Raw genomic sequence first — 18,754 nt, forward strand, 5'->3', positions numbered from 1 at the left:
TGGTCCATTTTGCTCAGCAAAATGACTGGCAGCAGCTCTCCAGGGTTTCAGGTGGTCTCTCCCAGCCCTACCCAGAGATGCCAGGGATTGAACCTACGACCAGATGTTGTACCACTGAGCTATAGGCAGTAGAGCACAACTCCCTGCAACAGAGATTATATTGTTATACATACACATGCACATACACACACACACATCCATCTGGCATTATATGAGCAGTGGGGAATCTGTGGCCCTATACATGCTGCTGGACTCAACTTTCCCGCATCCCTGTCAGGGACTGGGCAGAGGAGGAATGCTAGAGACCGCTTGCCCAGCCTGACCCTTTCAGAGAAGAAGAAGACAGTTCAGAATTAAAACAGGGCTTTGAGGGAGATCACAGCTCAGAGGCAGATAAGGGGTGGGGAGAGCTGGGAAATAATGGGAGAGAAGGGAGAAGAAGCACCAGATGGGGAACAGCAGACAGTGTCTTTAGAAAGCATTGCAGACTGCCCCTCCCTCCCAGAAACCGGCAAGCATTGAAAGTAGGAGAGCAAAGGGCTCAGAGGCAAAGGGCACTTCTCAGCACCCATAGTGATGGCGCATGAAGAGATAGAGGGAGTTAGTGGAGACTCACTCAGGGCAATGCCATTGTTTCCAAGAGACTGCATTTCCAAGCCTCTCTCTGTGAATACTGAATAAAAAGCAGTTGGTAAGAACTTTTGCTTGTTTTATCCGTTCCTGGCGACCTGCCGTGGGGGTTGGATCCACTGCCACCTGACACTAACCATTGGTCATGCTGGCTGGGGCTGATGGAAGCTTGAGTCCTTTGGCACCTGAAGAGCTGAAAGAAGCACGCAAGTTGGCTGATGTTGAAAGAGGAACCAGACAATACTCAACAGTGAGCCAGTTCAAAGTTCATCCTATGATTGGGACACGAGGCTTGGTGGTCTCCCCAGTGAGCGCTGCCTTGTGGCAGGGCCGTTTTGGTGGCGGTTCCCTATTTGTGGAATGCCCTCCCTAGTGAGCTGCTCCTGTCTCCATCACTACAGTGGCACCTTGGGTTAAGAACTTAATTCATTCCAGAGGTCTGTTCTTAACCTGAAACGGTTCTTAACCTTTCACTAATGGGGCCTCCTGCTGCTGCTGTGCTGCTGTAGTGTGATTTCTGTTCTTATCCTGGGGCAAAGTTCTTAACGCTTCCTGGTTAGCGGAGTTTGTAACCCAAAGCGTCTGTAACCTGATGCATCTGTAACCCAAGGTACTACTCTACAGTGGTACCTAGGGATGCGAACGGGATCCGTTCCGGAGCCCCATTTGCATCCCGAACAGAACATAAGACGTGACTGCGCATGCGTGGGTCGCATTTCGCCACTTCTGCGCATGTGTGTGACATCATTTTGACCGTCTATGCATGCACGAGCGGTGAAACCTGGAAGTAATGTGCTCCGTTACTTCCGGGTCGCCACGGAGCGCAACCCAAAAGCGCTCAACCTGAAACGTATTTATCCAGAGGTATGACTGTATTCACTTTTCAGTTTCCTGTCACCTTCGTTTAAGAAGGATATTGACAACCTAGAATGTGTGCAGAGAAAGGTGACCAAGATGATAAAAGTGTCTGGAAATCAAGCCTTTTGAGGAAGTTGGATATATTTAGCTTGGAGGAGACTGAGGGGTGATATGAAAGCCATCTTCAAATATCTAAAGGGTTGTCCCATGGAAGATGGAGCAAGCTTGTTTTCTCCTGCTCCAGCGGGGAGGACCCGAACCAATGGATTCAAATGACAGGAAATGAGATTCTGACACTTTCTGAAGAACTTTCTGAGGGTAAGAGCTGTTTGACCATGGAAAGGATACCCTTGGAAGAGAGTGGACTCTCCTTTGCTGGAGGTTTTTAAACAGACATTGGATGGCCATCTATCAGGGCTTATTTAGTTGTGATTGCAGGGGGGCTGGACTAGATGACCCTTAGCACCCCTTCCAGCTCTAGGAGGAGTATGAAAGCATTCATCCCTACCCAGGTGCATTTAGTGGCTAAAGAATCCTGCTCTCTTGAACAGAAGCATCCTACCACTTCTTGCATGCAAGAGGATGCCACAGGTGCAAATGACTGTGAAAAGCTGGTATGACTCTATCAAGCTCATCAGTTTTGCTGAATCAATTAAACTGAAGAGTTTTAATTGGATTTTCATTCAACGAAACCAGTTGCTACTGTATGAAATTTCATTGCGTTATTCTCTTCCTTCGTGCAAACTGCTCTCCTGAATAACGCTTTTTATAGGGTAGCGGGCACTGGGGATGAGTTTAGGGAATCGACTGGGGAGGTGGCCGGAACCACTGGCGGTGAATCAAACGGTGCGATCCTAAACTAGGGAGTTTAAGACTGCGCTTGGGCCTCCCCCGCCCCCCACACCAGGACGCCACCACACCAGGGGAATCAACTTGAATAAAAGATTGGGGGGGGGGGAGTAAGCCCCACCCTGTATAATCGATCACAAGACGTGGCGCGCACACACAATTTGAATGGCAATGCCTATTAGTTTGGGGGGGGCTAGGAGTTGGCTCCTATGCACCCCACTGAAGGCCCCCAAATAAGGACCCCCCACCGCAGCCACCTCCTTCGGAGCTGCAGCCCTCCAGCCAGGACCAGCAGCAGCCGCCTCCGTCCCTGGATCTCCTTCCCTCTCTCTCCGCCGCCGGAGCGCCTGACCCGGGAGGAGGGAGAACCAATGCGGCATTTCCTGGCTGGCCGGCCGCCCCTCCTGCCGCCGCCGCGAGGGGCGAGCAGGAGGCAGCGGCGGCGCTCGCACTGCAGCTTCCGGCCGGGTTCTTGCAGCAGGCAGCAGCCAGGAGGAGCCGGAGCCGCCGCTGGGGAGCCAGGCTGCCCGAGAAGGGCCCCAGAGCGCATGGAGAAGCCGCCGCGGAGGGCCCGGCGCGCCGGAGATGGAGACGCCGCCGTCGGCTGCAGCGCGCTCCTCCTCTCGCTACTGCTCCTTCTCCTTCTCCTGCTGGGTTGTGGGGCGGCGGCGGCGGCCGCCCAGGAGCTGAATCCCCGCGGGAGGAACGTGTGCCCGGCGCCGGGGTAAGCAAGAGCGAGCCGTCGCGGGGAGAGAGGTCCGGGGCGCTCCAGCGAGACCCCCCTTGCCAAGTTTTTACACGCGGGGAATGGAGACGCGCGGAGAGGGCTCTGCTCCATGGGGTGCGCTGGGGCGCTTCTGGGAAGCCACTTCCCCCCTACTCGCCTCGTTTGAAGCAGCCAAAGGCTTGGATTTCGTTTCGTCTCGTGCGTCCGCGCCCTTGGAAGAGGCGCAGGGGCGCTATTGTGTTATGTTAGACATTCATTTGGGGCGCGGGTGTCTTCAGTATGGCTCGGGGTTACTGCTTTTTGCTTTATTACTGGGGCTGGGTGGATAGAATCCTGGTCCACCAGTGTGATGCTGCACCACATCTGGCCCCCGGCCTTTCTAAGGAGATAGGATATGCCTTCTAATCCCTTCCGTACATGATGCCCGCTCCCCCAAACTTCCTGGAAGAGGGGGGTCTCTTCCTTCCACCCGTCCCGCAAGCTTCTCTCCCCCACCCCCAGCAACCAGTGTCTCTTGGCATGGGACGTGTGTGGGAGGAGAGACGGGGCAGAGAAGATGTCCCTTCTTGAACCAGATGTGGAGATTGATGGAGGGCCTCCCGACTGCCATTACGTCCCCCTTTAAAAAAAAAAAAAGTTTGGTGAGTTCTCCTTGCTGGGCTACGAGGCAGTGCTGGTGGCTTTGGGGACAGGTGGGTGACACACACACCCCCTTCCCCATCATGTCAGCTGGGTTGTGTGCTCCTTTCCAAAGGGGGGGGGTTGCAAACAAGGGGTCCATATCCCCTCCCTCCCTCATGCTGGCTGGACAGGCTTTCTCCCCCACTCCCACTGTCGTCCCGCGTGGATTTCCTTCAGGCATTTTCGACAGCTTCCTCCCAAACCCCTTCGCTCGTCGCTTGGAGACCTCTCGTGCCTGCTTGAACCAATTTCCTCTCGGGAGGGGGCATCCCTAGAGAGTTGAGAGAATCCCGTTTTTTAGGTATGCGATCGTCACTTTTAGGCTTGCTTGCAAGGATGGGCGGGGGGGGGGGGAGGTTAACTTGAAGCCCACCCCCACCTCACTGCGATTAAAGGGGGCCCTCGGGGTGGTGGGTGTTAATTGAGACAGTCTATTGGAACCCTGTATTTAGGCTGTGGATGATGCCAGCAGCAGCAGCAGCAACAGGCTCTCATTGGAAGCCTCTGCTTTCCCCTAACCCTCCAGCAAAAACCGCTTTCCAGAGGATTAACCCCATCCTATACTTAACGGTCTCAAGATGTGGGGGTTTCGGTTCCCCCTTCCTCCCCCATCTTGCCAAGGTAACCGCTTTACACACACACACACACACACACACACACACAGGGCACATTGCCCACTGAGAGCCCTATTGTGCCAGAGCTGCTCCCCCAAAGAAAAATTATGGCAACAGAAGCAAGAAACCATTTCTGACATTTCAGGGGATCCCCTCCCTTTCTTGACAGGTACCCCCCATTTTTTCCATCAAAGAACAAAACGGCACGCCAAAAAAAGGGGGGGGGGAGAAACCCACCCGCCATCCCCCTTCCAAGTGTAACTTAAAACCCGATGGAAAGAGACTGTACATCTGTTTTCGATTTAAACTCTTGCAAACAAGCTCGCTTAGGCGAGAGGGCTTTGCAGGCTCTGCTGTGGAATTTCTGGATGAGGTTTCTCTCTCGCGCTTTTACCATAACCGCCCCCCCCAAAAAAACACAGACAAACACACACCCCAGAAACGCTCTCTGGTCCTTGTTTTTCCTGACCGAGACAAAGTCTGTTTTGTGATAAAGGGAAAAGCTGGTCACAATTCGATGGGAGAGGGGCAGAAATGTGGTTTAGCTTCTTCTTCTTCTTCTTTTTCTTCTTCTTTTAGGGTATTTGGGTGGGCGCCCTCCGAGGGGGGCTTCATCAAACAGCGAGATCCACAAAGCCAGATTAACTGTAGCTGCTCACAGGCTGAAGGGCCCCAAAAGATTCTCCCTACAGTTAAAGCACACATACCCAAAATAACCATCGTTTACCCCTCACAGAGGGATGTGGGTGGCACTATGGGTTAAACCACAGAGCCTAGGACTTGCCAATCAGAAGGCTGGCGGTTCGAATCCCCGCCACAGGGTGAGCTCCCCTTGCTCGGTCCCTGCTCCTGCCCACCTAGAAGTTCAAAAGCACGTCAAAGTGCAAGTAGATAAATAGGTACCACTCCAATGGGAAGGTAAACAGCATTTCCGTGCACTGCTCTGGTTTGCCAGAAGCGGCTTAGTCATACTGGCCACATGACCCAGAAGCTGTACGCCGGCTCCCTCGGCCGATAAAGCGAGATGAGCGCCGCAATCCCAGAGTCGGTCACGACTGGACCTAATGGTCAGGGGTCCCTTTACCTTTACCCCTCACAGAGCTACAGTTCCCAGCGCGTTTAACAAACTACGGTTCCTGGGATTCTTGCGAGATGGCTGTTTTAAATGTGTGGCAGCTCAAACCTCAAACCCCAGTATCAAAATTTGCCTCTAACTCTAGGGGAGATCAGAAAGGAGCTTCTTTCATTTATCGTGTTTAATTCTTGCCTATTCAAGGAGCTCAAGGCGGTGTACATGGCTCTCCCTGCCCCTATTTAATCCCCATAAGAACCCTGCGAGGTTGGATAGGCTGAGAGGCAGTGACTGGCCTCATACCCAGTGAGTTTGGTGGCTGAGTGATGATTTGAACCCTGCTTTCGCAGGTCTGACTCTCTAACTGCAGCACCACCCTGCCTCAACTTGAAACCTGTTAGTAGATTTTCGTGTTTCTTTAGAGTGCCCAAACATTCGGACTTCCAGTTGTTTAGCAGTCACGGCAACTGAGCTCTCCCCCTTGTTAAGCTGTTGAAATGCAGAATATTTGGGGAGTGGGTTTTTGTATGGAAAACTGGAAGCTTTCCATTCTGGTGCTCCAGACAATTCATGTGCTTAGAGCAGCTATCCCAAAACCTGTTGCCTAGCAGACGTTTTGTGGACTACAACTCCCATCAGCCCCAGCCACCATGGCGGTGCGATTCTGGGGCTGATGGGAATTGTAGTCCAGAACATCTGGAGGGCAGCCTGGATAGGCTTTCCTGAACAAAAATGCTTTAAGCAGGCAGTGAAAAAAAGGACAGCAAAATCTCCTTGCCTGATGTCAAGACGCAGAGAGTTCCAATGTCTGGGTGCTAAAACACTAAAAGTCGTGGTATGGGTATTATTTGGTGGCTGTAACAGTGCCAGTTTGGGTCCCATTTAAAGGCAATCTTCCTGAACTCTCTGAAAGGCTACACAAACCACTCTTTGAAAAGTCACACTATAGTGCACTTTGCAGTACAGTTCTACAGCTGGAAATGTGTTATATTCAGGTTAAATTATGCCCGTGTTTGTGAAGTTCACTCCCAAATAATTGCATTATGTTCAGGGAGAAATGGCTGGCAAACAACGTGTATTATTAAGGGAAAATTTGGACTGAAAAGTTGATGGATATCCATGATATATTTTTTAAAATTGCAAATGGCTGAAGAAATATGGAGAGCTGAAGTTAAGATTTGAGAAAAGACCAAAAATTGACAAGAGTCATCCATCCCTGTGTGTTTGTGTGTGTGCGCAGGTCTTTGGATAATGGCTCCATTCAGAGAAAGAGCTCTGGGCTATACCCCCCGCCCCACATTACAGCACATGTTTGAGGAGAGGGCACTCTGCAGCCAGGGAGGTCTTGTGGAAGCTGCTCCCACATACTCCCCTCCAATTTCCTCTCAGTTTTCAGTAACCTTCCTGGAAGAGAGTGTTATAGACTATTATTATTATTATTATTATTATTATTGTTATTATTATTATTTATTTCTATACCGCCATATACCTGAAGGTCTCAGGGCGGTCCAACCAGTTGATTGTGGGCTGCCCCTGGTCGATCGCGTGATCTTCAGCGAGCGACCGGGGAAAAAGAAAAGAAAAAAGCTCAACACCTCTGTTCTCTCCCCCTAAAAAAAAGCTGTGGGATAACACTTTTGATGCAACATCGTCTAACCTTCTGGCGGTTCCCTCGCTGCGAGAAGCCAAGTTACAGGGAACCAGGCAGAGGGCCTTCTCGGTAGTGGCACCCACCCTGTGGAACGCCCTCCCGCCAGATGTCAAAGAGAAAAACAACTACCAGACTTTTAGAAGACATCTGAAGGCAGCCCTGATTAGGGAAGCTTTTAATATTTAATAGACTGTTGTATTTTAATATTCTGTTGGAAGAAGCCCAGAGTGGCGGGGAAACCCAGCCAGATGGGCGGGGTATAAATAATACATCATTACTATTATTATTATTATTATTATTATTATTATTATTACCTCCCTGCAAACAAGTCAGAATGATCACTCAGTAAAGAGCTAATGGCACGTATACTCCTTGCAAACGTTGTACAAGAAAATCAGGATGAATGCTCAATAAATGGGTCATTTGGGAGCACCCTGCAATTTCTTTCCTAGATGAGTTATTTTTGTGTTGTGTAGGAGTGTCTGCCCAGGACCTGGGAGACCAGGGTTCGAACTCCGCCACCAGGCTCACGGGGTGTGACCTTGGGGGCCAGCCACAGCCTCTCAGCCTGGCCTACCTCACAGAGTTCTTGCGGGGTGTTAATTAGAATCATGGAGTTGGAAGGGATCCTGAGGATCATCTAGTCCAACCCCCCGCAATGAGACTGTCCCATGCAGGGATCAAACCTGCACCCGTGGCATTGTCAACACCACGCTGTAACCAATTAAGCTATTACCGTATTTTTTGCTCTATAAGACTCACTTTTTCCCTCCTAAAAAGTAAGGGGAAATGTGTGTGCATCTTATGGAGCAGATGCAGGCTGCGCAGCTATCCCAGAAGCCAGAACAGCAAGAGGGATTGCTGCTTTCACTGTGCAGCGGTCCCTCTTGCTGTTCTGGCTTCTGTGATCCAGAATATTTTTTTTCTTGTTTTCCTCCTCCAAAAACTAGGTGCGTCTTGTGGTCTGGTGCGTCTTATAGAGCGAAAAATACGGTATCTGGGGGGTTTGCAGAGGGAAAGAACCATGTGCACCACCTTGAAGTCTGTGGAGACAGAGGTGAGCTATAAACACAACAGATAGATAAATAAATAAGTTGTGTTTTGCTTGTACAGTATTTAATATGGTACATACCAAGCCACCACTGATGTGCTTGCTGCCAGTCTGTGTTGTGTGCTCAATCCAGCAGTTCCATATCCTCCCAGATGTGCCCCTCGGGAATTCTGGAAGGCCAGGGGTGCTCCTTTTGGATGGAAAATAATTTCCCAAAATTTGGGGGAAATCCATTTTGTAAGTTCATTAGGTAAAGGGTAAAGGGACCCCTGACCATTAGGTCCAGTCATGGACGACTTTGGGGTTGCGGTGCTCATCTCGCTTTATTGGCCGAGGGAGCCGGCATACAGCTTCCGGGTCACGTGGCCAGCATGACTAAGCCGCTTCTGGTGAACCAGAGCAGTGCACGGAAACGCCGTTTACCTTCCCGCTGGAGCGGTACCTATTTACTTGCACTTTGATGTGCTTTCGAACTGCTAGGTTGGCTGGAGCAGGGACCGAGCAATGGGAGCTCACCCAGTTGCGGGGATTCGAACTGCCGACCTTCTGATCGGCAAGCCCAAGGCTCAGTGGTATACACCACAGAGCCACCCGCGTCCCATGCAGAGTTCATTAGTAGCAATGAACAAATGGCAGTTTCAAACACAGTACCAGCCTCCTTTCATTTTAATTTTCTTTAAATCCTCAAGAGTTTTCACCTCCCCCTCTGTTTTCGGCATCAGAGAGAGCTGTGAACACCAAGGGTTTAAAACAATGGCATATTAGTCAACCTTTCATCTGTTTACTAAATTCAACATGCTGCGTGAGATCTTTTTCTAAGGTGTCAGGAAATCTTCCAATGCAAATTCAAAAATTACTCTTAATTTTTTCTTAATTACTCTTAATTTGCATGGGAATCCCCTCCCCCCCCACCCCCAAATTCCCACACCACTTGCTTTTGGGTCATCCACTTCTGTTCTGGTTCCCCTAAGAATATTTTTTCTGGGATAGCAAAACATCATGGGGTCAGGATGTGGGGCTCACCATGTGATTTTAATATATACGTTCGATGTTGAGTGGGAAAATGCAGCCTGCGTAATTCAAGAGGGAGCCAGTGACATCATTGTGGGCATTAGCTGGCGGGAATCTTGTCGCTTAACCAGCTTGATGCCAGTTATGTGAAATGAGCAGTTCTTTATATCAGCATTGTAAGAGCTTTATTGGGGTGTGCACCCAGACAGAATCTGGGAAGGGGTTTCACATGACCTTTTTTGAGATCTGGAAACAGCCCCTGGGTCTGACTCAGGATGCAGCAAAAATTCAGTTTCATTCCCAATTAAAGGTGAATTTCCCTTATGCACATTTAAGGAACGGGGTGGTTATGGAGATTAAATGAGGACTATAGCCTGGGAGAAGGGACGCGGGTGGCGCTGTGAGTTAAATCAGAGAGCCTAGGATTGGGCGATCAGAAGGTCGGCGGTTCGAATCCCCGCGACGGGGTGAGCTCCCGTTGCTCGGTCCCAGCTGCTGCCAGCCTAGAAGTTCAAAAGCACGTCAAGTGCAAATAGATAAATAGGTACCACTCTGGCGGGAAGGTAAACAGTGTTTCCGTGCGCTGCTCTGGTTCGCCAGAAGTGGCTCAGTCATGCTGGCCACTTGACCCGGAAGCTGTACGCCGGCTCCCTCGGCCAATAAAGTGAGATGAGCGCCGCAACCCCAGAGTCGGCCACGACGGGACCTAATGTTCAGGGGTCCCTTTACCTTTTATAGCCTGGGAGACGAGGGTTCCAGCCCCCAAATGCAGCATAAAGAACCACATCTGCTCCTCTGCCCCTGCTATTTTATTTGTTTACTGCATTTATATCTCCTGGTTGGAGGATCTGAACCCTTGGCTTCTCCCAGGTCCTAGTTTGACATTCTTAAGCACTACACTGCCCCTGGCTCCTGTGCGTTTGCCCCTTCTCACCGCTGACATGCGGCCCCCATAAAGTCACCCTTGGGGGAGTGCGGCCCTTGGACTGGGGGGGGGAGGTTACCTTTTTCCTCCCACGCCGAGCCTTTTCTAACCCTCTCTCTTTCTCTGCCTACAGCTCTGCTGGATTCGTCTGCTGCTCAGGATGGAGGCAACAGGGCGAGGAATGTTTGATAGGTAAGAGCGAGCCTTCCCCCGCTTTTCTCCTCCGTCTCTAAGCAGGTTCAAGGCTGCCCGAAGGAAGAACCCCTTCCCTTTTCACCTTGAGGAGGGGAGTCCTTTCCCTTCCATCTCCCAAGAGCCTCTAGGTAATGGTCCCTTGGCATGTACAGCTGCCTTCAGTTTGATGCCCTCCTTCTTGAGGGTCCACCGGAAGCCGCCTTGTCCCGAGTCAGAACAAAACAGAGATGCCGTTCGCTTGTCTCCACCGATATCTCTCTCTCCCTCCCTCTCTCTTTCTCCATCTACTTTGCCTGTTTCATTTTCATGCACCGTATTTTTCGCTCCATAAGACGCACTTTTTTCCTCCTAAAAAGTAAGGGGAAAGGTGTGTGCGTCTTATGGAGCGAATGCAGGCTGCACAGGTATCGCTGAAGCCAGCAGAGCAAGAGGGAGAGCTGCCCAGCTCCTCATGTTGTGCTGCCTTCCCAGCGAAGCAGGATGAGGGATGGAAGGGAGCCTTATGGGCAGACGGACCGGCGGCTCCTTAGCCTGATCCTCCCTCCTCCTTCCTCTTCCTCTTCTTTTCCCCACCTGCCTCGGGCTTCTCTCTAGCCTACCCGAGAGCCTGGCTGCCCCCTAAGCCGGCTGCCTGGCTCTATTCCTCGCAAGCCCCTTGACGTGCTGGAAGCAGCAGCAGTGGCAGCCCCTGGCAAGGCTCAGGAGCGCTCGAATGCATAGCGCAAGGAGAGGAGGGGCCTCAGATTCAGAATATTTTTTTTCTTGTTTTCCTCCTTTAAAAACTATGTGCGTCTTATGGTCGGGTGCATCTTATAGAGCGAAAAATACGGTAGTTCATATCAAGTGTGGGGAACTTTTGCTCCCCCAGGTAGGACTACAATTCCCATCATCCTTGGCTACTGGATCGTGCTTGCCAGGGCTGATGGGAGCTATGGACCAAAGAAGAGCCTGTGTGAGGAACTCCTTGCTTTGGTCTGTCCTGAATCTCCCAACATTCAACTTCACTGGCTGCCTATGACTTCTAGAGTCAGGAGAGAATGAGAAATGCTTTTCTCTGGTGGCTTTCTCCATGCCATGCAAAATTTAATAATCTTCTCTCATGTCAACTCTTATTGCTGCTCAGTATTGTCTGCACAGACTGGCAGCAGCTCTCCTGGGTTTCAGAATGCCTTTGTAAATTTTCCGATGGCTCTGTCTTTGCACAGCTTTGCCATAGAGAAGGGGAGCAGCCTGTAGCCTTGTGTTGGATTGGCATACTGTTTAATTGGGATGTAATGCCTGCCTACAATGAGACGCGGGTGACGCTAGGAGATTAAACCACAGAGCCTAGGACTTGCCGATCAGAAGGTTGGCAGTTCGAATCCCCGTGACGGGGTGAACTCCTGTTGTTCGGTCCCTGCTCCTGCCAACCTAGCAGTTCGAAAGCACGTCAAAGTGCAAGTAGATAAATAGGTACCGCTCTGGCGGGAAGGTAAACGGCGTTTCCATGCGCTGCTCTGGTTCGCCAGAGGCGGCTTAGTCATGCTGGCCACATGACCCGGAAGCTGTACGCCGGCTCCCTCAGCCAATAAAGCAAGATGAGCGCTGCAACCCCAGAGTTGGCCACGACTGGACCTAATGGTCAGGGGTCCCTTTACCTTTAATGCCTTCCTACACACAGGCCGGTGATCATCAGTGTTCCTTTTCTAGAAAAAAGAGGTGCCAGAACTCACCGTTAACACCTCCCTTGTTTTATTTGCAATGGTGCCCACCTGAGAGGTGCTGGAACTCAGTTCCGGCGAGTTCTGGCTGGGAGGGGGGGGGTGCCCTGGATTGTAGCTATGCCATGAAGGCTGGGTTGGGCTTTGAAATGCAGACTCTAGCATCTTGACGAAAACCCTGGGTGTGTCAGCTTTCATTTCTAAAACTCAGCATGTTTGCAGTCCTCATGGCCAGACATGGCTTTATTGCTCCATTTCCCTCTTTCTCTTCTAACCCACATTCTGCTTTTTGCCATCATCTAGGAATGGCGACGTTCTGATATGGTTTTTTGGTAGAACGCCCAGCTTCACTAGGTGCCTATGAGTTCCAGTGTTGCAAGACAGAGAGGAAAACTTTTCTCTATCTCAGTGGTATGCAGTGAAATTTTTCACAGAGGATCAGTGACGGCCGGAGGCAGCAGCTTGTGAGGGGATGTCGTTCGCATGAGCATCGCACCTCCCTCCCTATGTGGGCAGAAGCTTCCCGGGCTTTGGGAAAGGAGGCGCTATGCTTTAATACTTACTGGAGACATTTAGGGGAATAGCCTAGTCCCCCTGGTCCACTAACCACACAAAACTGCTCCATCTGTTTTCTCCATGCCATGTTTAATCAAGTTAGTAGTCCTCATGACTGCCCAGAGTTGCCTGGAAATTTGAGGGCATCATCTGGGAGAAGTCTCAGGAGACAGATAGGTTGCAGAGGAAGCTTTTCGGTGGTTTTCGGTGGGGGGGGGCAGCTTCACTGCTCTCTAGCTCCTTGCTCTTACCCTGATTGCTGGTAGAAAGTGGATGAATTTCACACGATTGGTGCAGTTTGCAGAATTAGCATTTCATGCTGCAGAATTTGAATTTTGCCAGTGTGTGGTGTGCAGCCCTGGCTCTTGGCCACCTGAGGGAAGAACCGAGGACACACCATATGTGAGAGGCAGCGGTGGTATAGTGGTTAGAGTGTCAGACCTGGGAGTTCATATCCCCACTTCGCCATGAAGCTCACTGGGCGACTTTGTGCCAGTCTCTGCCTCTTGGCCTAACCTACCTCACAGGGTTATTGTGGGGGCTAAATGAGGAGGGGGGAGGGGGAGCCAGCATACCACCTTGAGCTCCTGCGAGAAAAGAAGGCGAGATACAATTCCATGTATGCAATTTATTCATGCAGTAAATACAGTGGTACTTCAGATTACATACGCTTCAGGTTACATACGCTTCAGGTTACGGACTCCACTAACCCAGAAATATTACCTCAGCTTAAGAACTTTGCTTCAGGATGAGAACAGAAATTGTGCTCCGGCAGCACGGCAGCAGCGGGCGGCCCCATTAGCTAAAGTGATGCTTCAGGTTAAGAACAGTTTCAGGTTAAGAACAGACCTCCGGAACAAATTAAGTACTTAACCCGAGGTAACACTGTAAACAAATGCCCTAATACAGCTTATTTTAAATCAGGCTCTTCCGAGGCAAGGCCAGTGGTGGTGTAGGGGTTTGAGTGTCGGACTAAGACCTGGGAGACCTAGGTTCGAATCCTCCCACTTGGCTATGAAGCTCACTGCCTGTGATCTCGGGGTCTAGTCGCTGCCTCTTGGGGTCATTTTGGGGATTAAATGAGGAAGGGGAGCAGAACCAGGTACGCCACTTTGAGCCACTTGGCCAAAGGGGTGGGTGGAAGTACAATAAATAAACAAATGCCCCCTGAATAGCCCGGGTACGGGGGAGCAGGGTTTTCCCCCCCTGTTCACTCTTAGCAGAGTTGTCGCTTGCCCAGGCAAAAAGCTGGAAGAAAGGAAGCAGCAGTTTCTCCACCGTTCCTTCACTGTTCTCTGTTGTCCGTAGCCAGAAGGTCCCCTCTCGGCGCTGGAACTTGGCATCCCCAGGTTCCGGCTGAAATCCTTTGTAGAACTCGGCCGAGCGGGGAAAGGGCGGCTGCACAAGTTCTCGGGACTTGGAGTCCCAAGGCGCTGCTGGGAAACTTGGAGGAGCTATTTTTGGAGGCCTAGTAAATCCGCCGCCGTTCCAGTTGGCTGAGGCCCCCCTTCCTTTCCTGTGGAGTAATATTTCTCGGTGCTGATCAACAGCGGCCGCCTCCTGGCCTCGGGAGCAGCCAGCCTGTGTGTGTGTGTGTGTGTGCATATATGTGTGTGTGTGCACACGTGCATCTGTGCAATTGTCCAGCTCAGTGTTCAAATCTCCAGGCCGGCAGCAGACCTGCTGTAAGCCGAGGGGCTTCTCCTCTGGTGATGTTTGTTCGGGGCAGAAAAAAGAAAGTCCTTCGCTCAGGGCAGAGCGAAACTATGGGACGCCCTCCCACAGGAGGCAGAGATGGGCAGCAACCTAGATGGCTTTAAAAGAGAATCTGACCAATTAATGGAGGAAAAGGCTATGGATGGGTACCAGCCACAAGGGCCGTGCTCTGCCTCCCCAGTGAGAGGCAGCAATGCTTCTGAATACCAGCTGCTGGAAACCGCAGGAGGAAAGAGTTTCTGTTGCACTCAGGTCCTGCTTGTGGGTTTCCCACAGACCTATGGGACCTGTGAGAACAGGATGCTGGACTAAGTGGATAGCTCAGGTGGTTAGAGCTTGGTGCTGACAATGCCAAGGTCGCAGGTTCGTTCCCCGTAAGGACAGCTGCATTGCGGGGGGGTTGGATTAGATGATTCTCAGGGTCCCTTCCAACTCTACAATTCCTTTATTTATTTATACATACATACATACATACATACATACATACCCTGCCCATCTGGCTGGGTTTCCCAGCCACTCTGGGCAGCTTCCAACAGAATATTAAAAACATGAGAAAATATCAAACATAAAAAACTTCCCTAAACAGGGCTGCCTTCGGATGTCTTCTAAAAGTCAGATACAGTCATACCTTGGTTTACAGACACTTCAGGTTGCGTTTTTTCATGTTACGGACCGCCGAAACCCGGAAGTACCAGAAAGCGTTACTTCTGGGTTTCAGCGGCCATGCATGTGCAGAAGCGCCAAATCGCAACCTGCGCGTGTGCAGACGTGCCGCTGCAGGTTGCGAACACTGCGGGTTGCGAACGTGCATCCTGCACGGATCACATTTGCAACTCAAGCATCCACTGTAGTTTCCTTGAGGGTGGGTGCCACTACCGAGAAGGCCCTCTGCCTGGTTCCCTGTAACCTCACTTCTCACAGGGAGGGAACCACCAGAAGGCCCTTGGAGCTGGACCTCAGTGTCCAGGCTGAACGATGGGGGTGGAGACTCTCCTTCAGGTATACAAGGCCAAGGCCTTTTAGGGCTTTAAAGGTCAGCACCAACAGTTTGAATTGTGCTCTGAAATGTACTGGGAGCCAATGTAGGTATTTCAGGACCGGTGTTATATGGTCTTGGCAGCCACTCCCAGTCACCAGTCTAGCTGCCGTGGCTTGGTGGTAAAAAAAAAAATGGCTTAAGTTTTCACAAATGAAAGGGGCAGCAGTCCCCAGATGCTTGTGCCGTCACAAATTGCTTAGTCCTTAAAGTGCCCCAGGACTCTTCTTTTTTGCCGCCCCCTCTGGAAACCGTTGCCACAAGGGAAAGCTAGCGATGCTCCTCTGCATTTTTGCCTGTGTTTTTAAAAGGCTGAATAACCAACTAATACCTCAGAGTTCTTCTGACTAACTCCCCCCTCCCTCAACTCCTCCTTTGCATGTCTGTAGCGCCTTGGCCGGATCCTACCCAAAGCACTTCCGCTGGGGCCAGAGTAGTGTCTCCACCGTCCATGGGGTAAGTAAGTGCTTTGCCTGCCATCTCACAGGTGTTGGGAACTGGGTTTCTGTGGGGGTTTTTTATTTTAAAAAATCTTCCTGTGTGCATGCTAAACTCTTAGCCTGCTGCCGCCTAATAATGTCTCTGTGCTTTTCTAGATTTCTTTCTGGTGTCCGTCTTTGGGCTTTCTGGAACCTTCTGCCTCCTTCCCATGTGGGGACTGTGTACCTGTCAATGTCCTTTCAGTGGTGGTTCCCAGGCGGGAAAATGAGGCACTTTTCCCAGGGATTAGTCTGGTTCTTAAGAAGCAAAGGCTTGAATTGGAAACCTGAAGGAAGGATGGTGTTCTCAGCAGCCTCTTCCATTTGTATTGGGGCAGGGGGGGTTGCCTCTGCCTGCAGTCTCCCGTCCCACGAGTGACCTAGTCTGGAAATCTTCAGTGTGCAGCCTGCTAAAGACCCATGCCCTCATGAAGGAAGGTTGATGATGCTGTAAGTGAACTAGCCCTACACCACAACCTTTTTAGGTTCCTGTCACCTGGCTGAGCAATAGTAAACAGCGCCCCCAAATTTCAACCACTTTCCATTTTCGGTTTTTCTTCTGTCAACGAAACACATCCCAAAAAACCATCCAATAGGGTGGTGTTTGTTTGCCTACCCCACTATTATTAACCTGTTGAGGTAAAAAAAAAAAAGTCGTGTTTGGTTTTCAAAGTAACCCAGAGAAGCTAAAAACTCTCTAGCTTCTGACACACCCCACCTGGTTTTACTTGGAGCCATTTTACCACCCCAAAGCCTATTTTATTTTCGCTCGGGTTTTTTGTTTGTTTGTTTGTTTGCTTCATAAAATTGATTCACTGCTTGATAGTAAAAAAAGAAAAGAAATAATGCCTCAAAGCGGTTTATAAAACAGTCATATCAAGAAAAAATTGCAACCCTACTATAAAACTCACAAAAGTTAGAATACCGAATCAAATTAAAAACCTTCCTCCAAAACTGTCCCTGTCACTCTCTTAGTTTGCATTTTAAAACGCTGCATTGTCTGCCCAAAGTGAGCTACCTTCTTTTAACCAAGAGTCGGAAGGAGGGACCCCAGGGGCCATCTAGTCTGACCCCCTGCGTTTGTTCATTGCAGTCCATGTTTGCTATTATCTGCTGGAGTTTCTCCACAGAGACTCCAGCGTCAAGAAGACAGTCCTGTGCACACTTATTCGGGAGAAAACCTCAATTAACACAATGTGACATACTCCCAAGTAAACTTGTTTCTGGTAATTAATTCTCTCAGGAGCCCAGAGTGACCCAGCCCCAGCCGCGCTAATACGTTCTTGAAAACCTAGGCACTGCTAATAGCATTCTAAACACAGTTTAAAGCACTATTACGAAAGGTTTAAAGCCATTCTCTCAAGGTTTGTCAAGAACAGTGTCTTGCAGACGCCCAATGCCTGAGTGAGCAGGAATGTTTTAAAACATCTCCTGAAAGCCAGTCCTGAGGGAGATAGGCGCACCTCACAAGGGAGGGTGTTCCACACACATAGAGCCACCACTGAAAAGGTCATGTCAGGGGGTCAGTACCAACTAGGTAGCACCAACGAGTCCTCACCTACCAATCGTAGGGTCCAAGATGGTTGATATTAGGGAAAGCACCCATTTAGGTACTCAGGCCCCAATTCAGATAGGACTTGATACGCTCGTACTAGGCCTTGAATCGGGCCTAGTAGTTCAGCAGCAGCCAGTGCAGCCTTTTCAGGACCAGCGATGCATGTTCCCTTCAAGAATATGCACCATTATCCGCCCCATTCTGCCCTAGCTGCAGCCTGCAGGCCGTCTTCAAGGGCAGCCCCACATTCAACACATTGCAGTAGTCAAGCAGAAGGTCACTAGCGCATGGGCAGCTGAGGCCAGGCTATGCCAGTGTAGGAATGGTCATAGCTGGCAAACAGGCATCCTTTTCTGTGGGCATTCCTTCAAGGTTTGTTTGGTGTGTTTCTTCCAATTAGCTGCCTTTCATCCCTCTCTGAACTGACACTCCAGCCAAGTTAGTCACCTGCTGACACCCGCTAGGGGGTCTCTGGCTTAGTGGCACCTCTGTTGGGTGCGCAAGGGTGGGGGAGAGGCTCCCACCCTCTTCGCACGGGTGTCCCGCCAGCCGTCAGTTCCACATGTCCCTGTTTTCTCAATTATCCCCTCTCTTTCTCTCCCCCTCGTAGCCGCGTGCGAGGGAAACTTCACCTGCAAGGACAATGAGGTCTGCGTGAGGCCCAACGAATGCCGCTGCCGCCATGGTTACTTTGGTGCCAACTGTGAAACCAGTGAGTACAGAGGACAGGGCCGTGTAGTGGTTACAGCGCCATACTAGGACCCAGGAGAGGCTTGAGGGCTAGTCACTGCCTCTCAGCCTGAGCTGCCTCACAGGGTGGTTGGTGGGAATTAAATGAGGAGGGGAAGTGTGTTTAAATTGACAGCATTTTTAGCACCTTGATGGTTTTACTAAGCGGTCCACTGTAAACGGCTTAGAGGCCTTCTGTTCTGGTACATGGTATCTCATTTTTGTTAAATATAAAATAAAAGGGCTATTCAGAGTTGACCTGTGACATTTCAATTCTTCAAGGTTGAATATGCATAACTGAACATTTAAAAATTGAAATGACACATACAGTCATACCTCTTGTTGCGTTCGCTTCATGTTGTGGATTTTCGGGTTGCGGCAAACCCGGAAGTGTATACTTCCGGGTTTCGCCGCATACGCAAAAGCGTTCTGCACGCTTTGTGCATGCGAAGAAGCGCTCCAGAACGGATCGTGTCTGCAACTAGAGGTACCACTGTATATGAAGCCGTATTCCATAATATATATACAGTGGTGCCTCGCAAGACGAAATTAATCCGTTCCGCGAGTCTCTTCGTCTAGCGGTTTTTTCGTCTTGCGAAGCAACCCCATTAGCAGATTAGCGCTATTAGCGGTTTAGCGGCTATTAGCGGCTATTAAAGGCTTAAGGGATTAGCGGATTAGCTGCTAAAAGGCTATTAGCAGTTTAGCGCCTTAGAAAAA

The 18,754-nt window shown here is 50.4% G+C and overlaps 1 protein-coding gene across 1 annotated transcript in view; it reads left to right on the top strand.

Moving 5' to 3' along the window:
* The first annotated feature begins 2,705 nt into the window (after window positions 1-2,705).
* Window positions 2,706-18,754, top strand: part of LOC310666594 (scavenger receptor class F member 2-like) — a 51,876-nt gene continuing 35,827 nt past the window's right edge. The window contains 5 exon segments of the mRNA XM_083417640.1: window positions 2,706-2,724; window positions 2,727-2,812; window positions 2,814-3,061; window positions 10,203-10,261; window positions 17,916-18,017. Coding sequence (XP_083273766.1) covers window positions 2,709-2,724; window positions 2,727-2,812; window positions 2,814-3,061; window positions 10,203-10,261; window positions 17,916-18,017 — 511 coding nt within the window. The 5' untranslated portion in view covers window positions 2,706-2,708.

This window comes from Podarcis tiliguerta (genome assembly GCF_965153285.1).
Source record: "Podarcis tiliguerta genome assembly, chromosome: 16".
NCBI classification, from domain to species: Eukaryota; Metazoa; Chordata; class Lepidosauria; order Squamata; family Lacertidae; genus Podarcis; species Podarcis tiliguerta.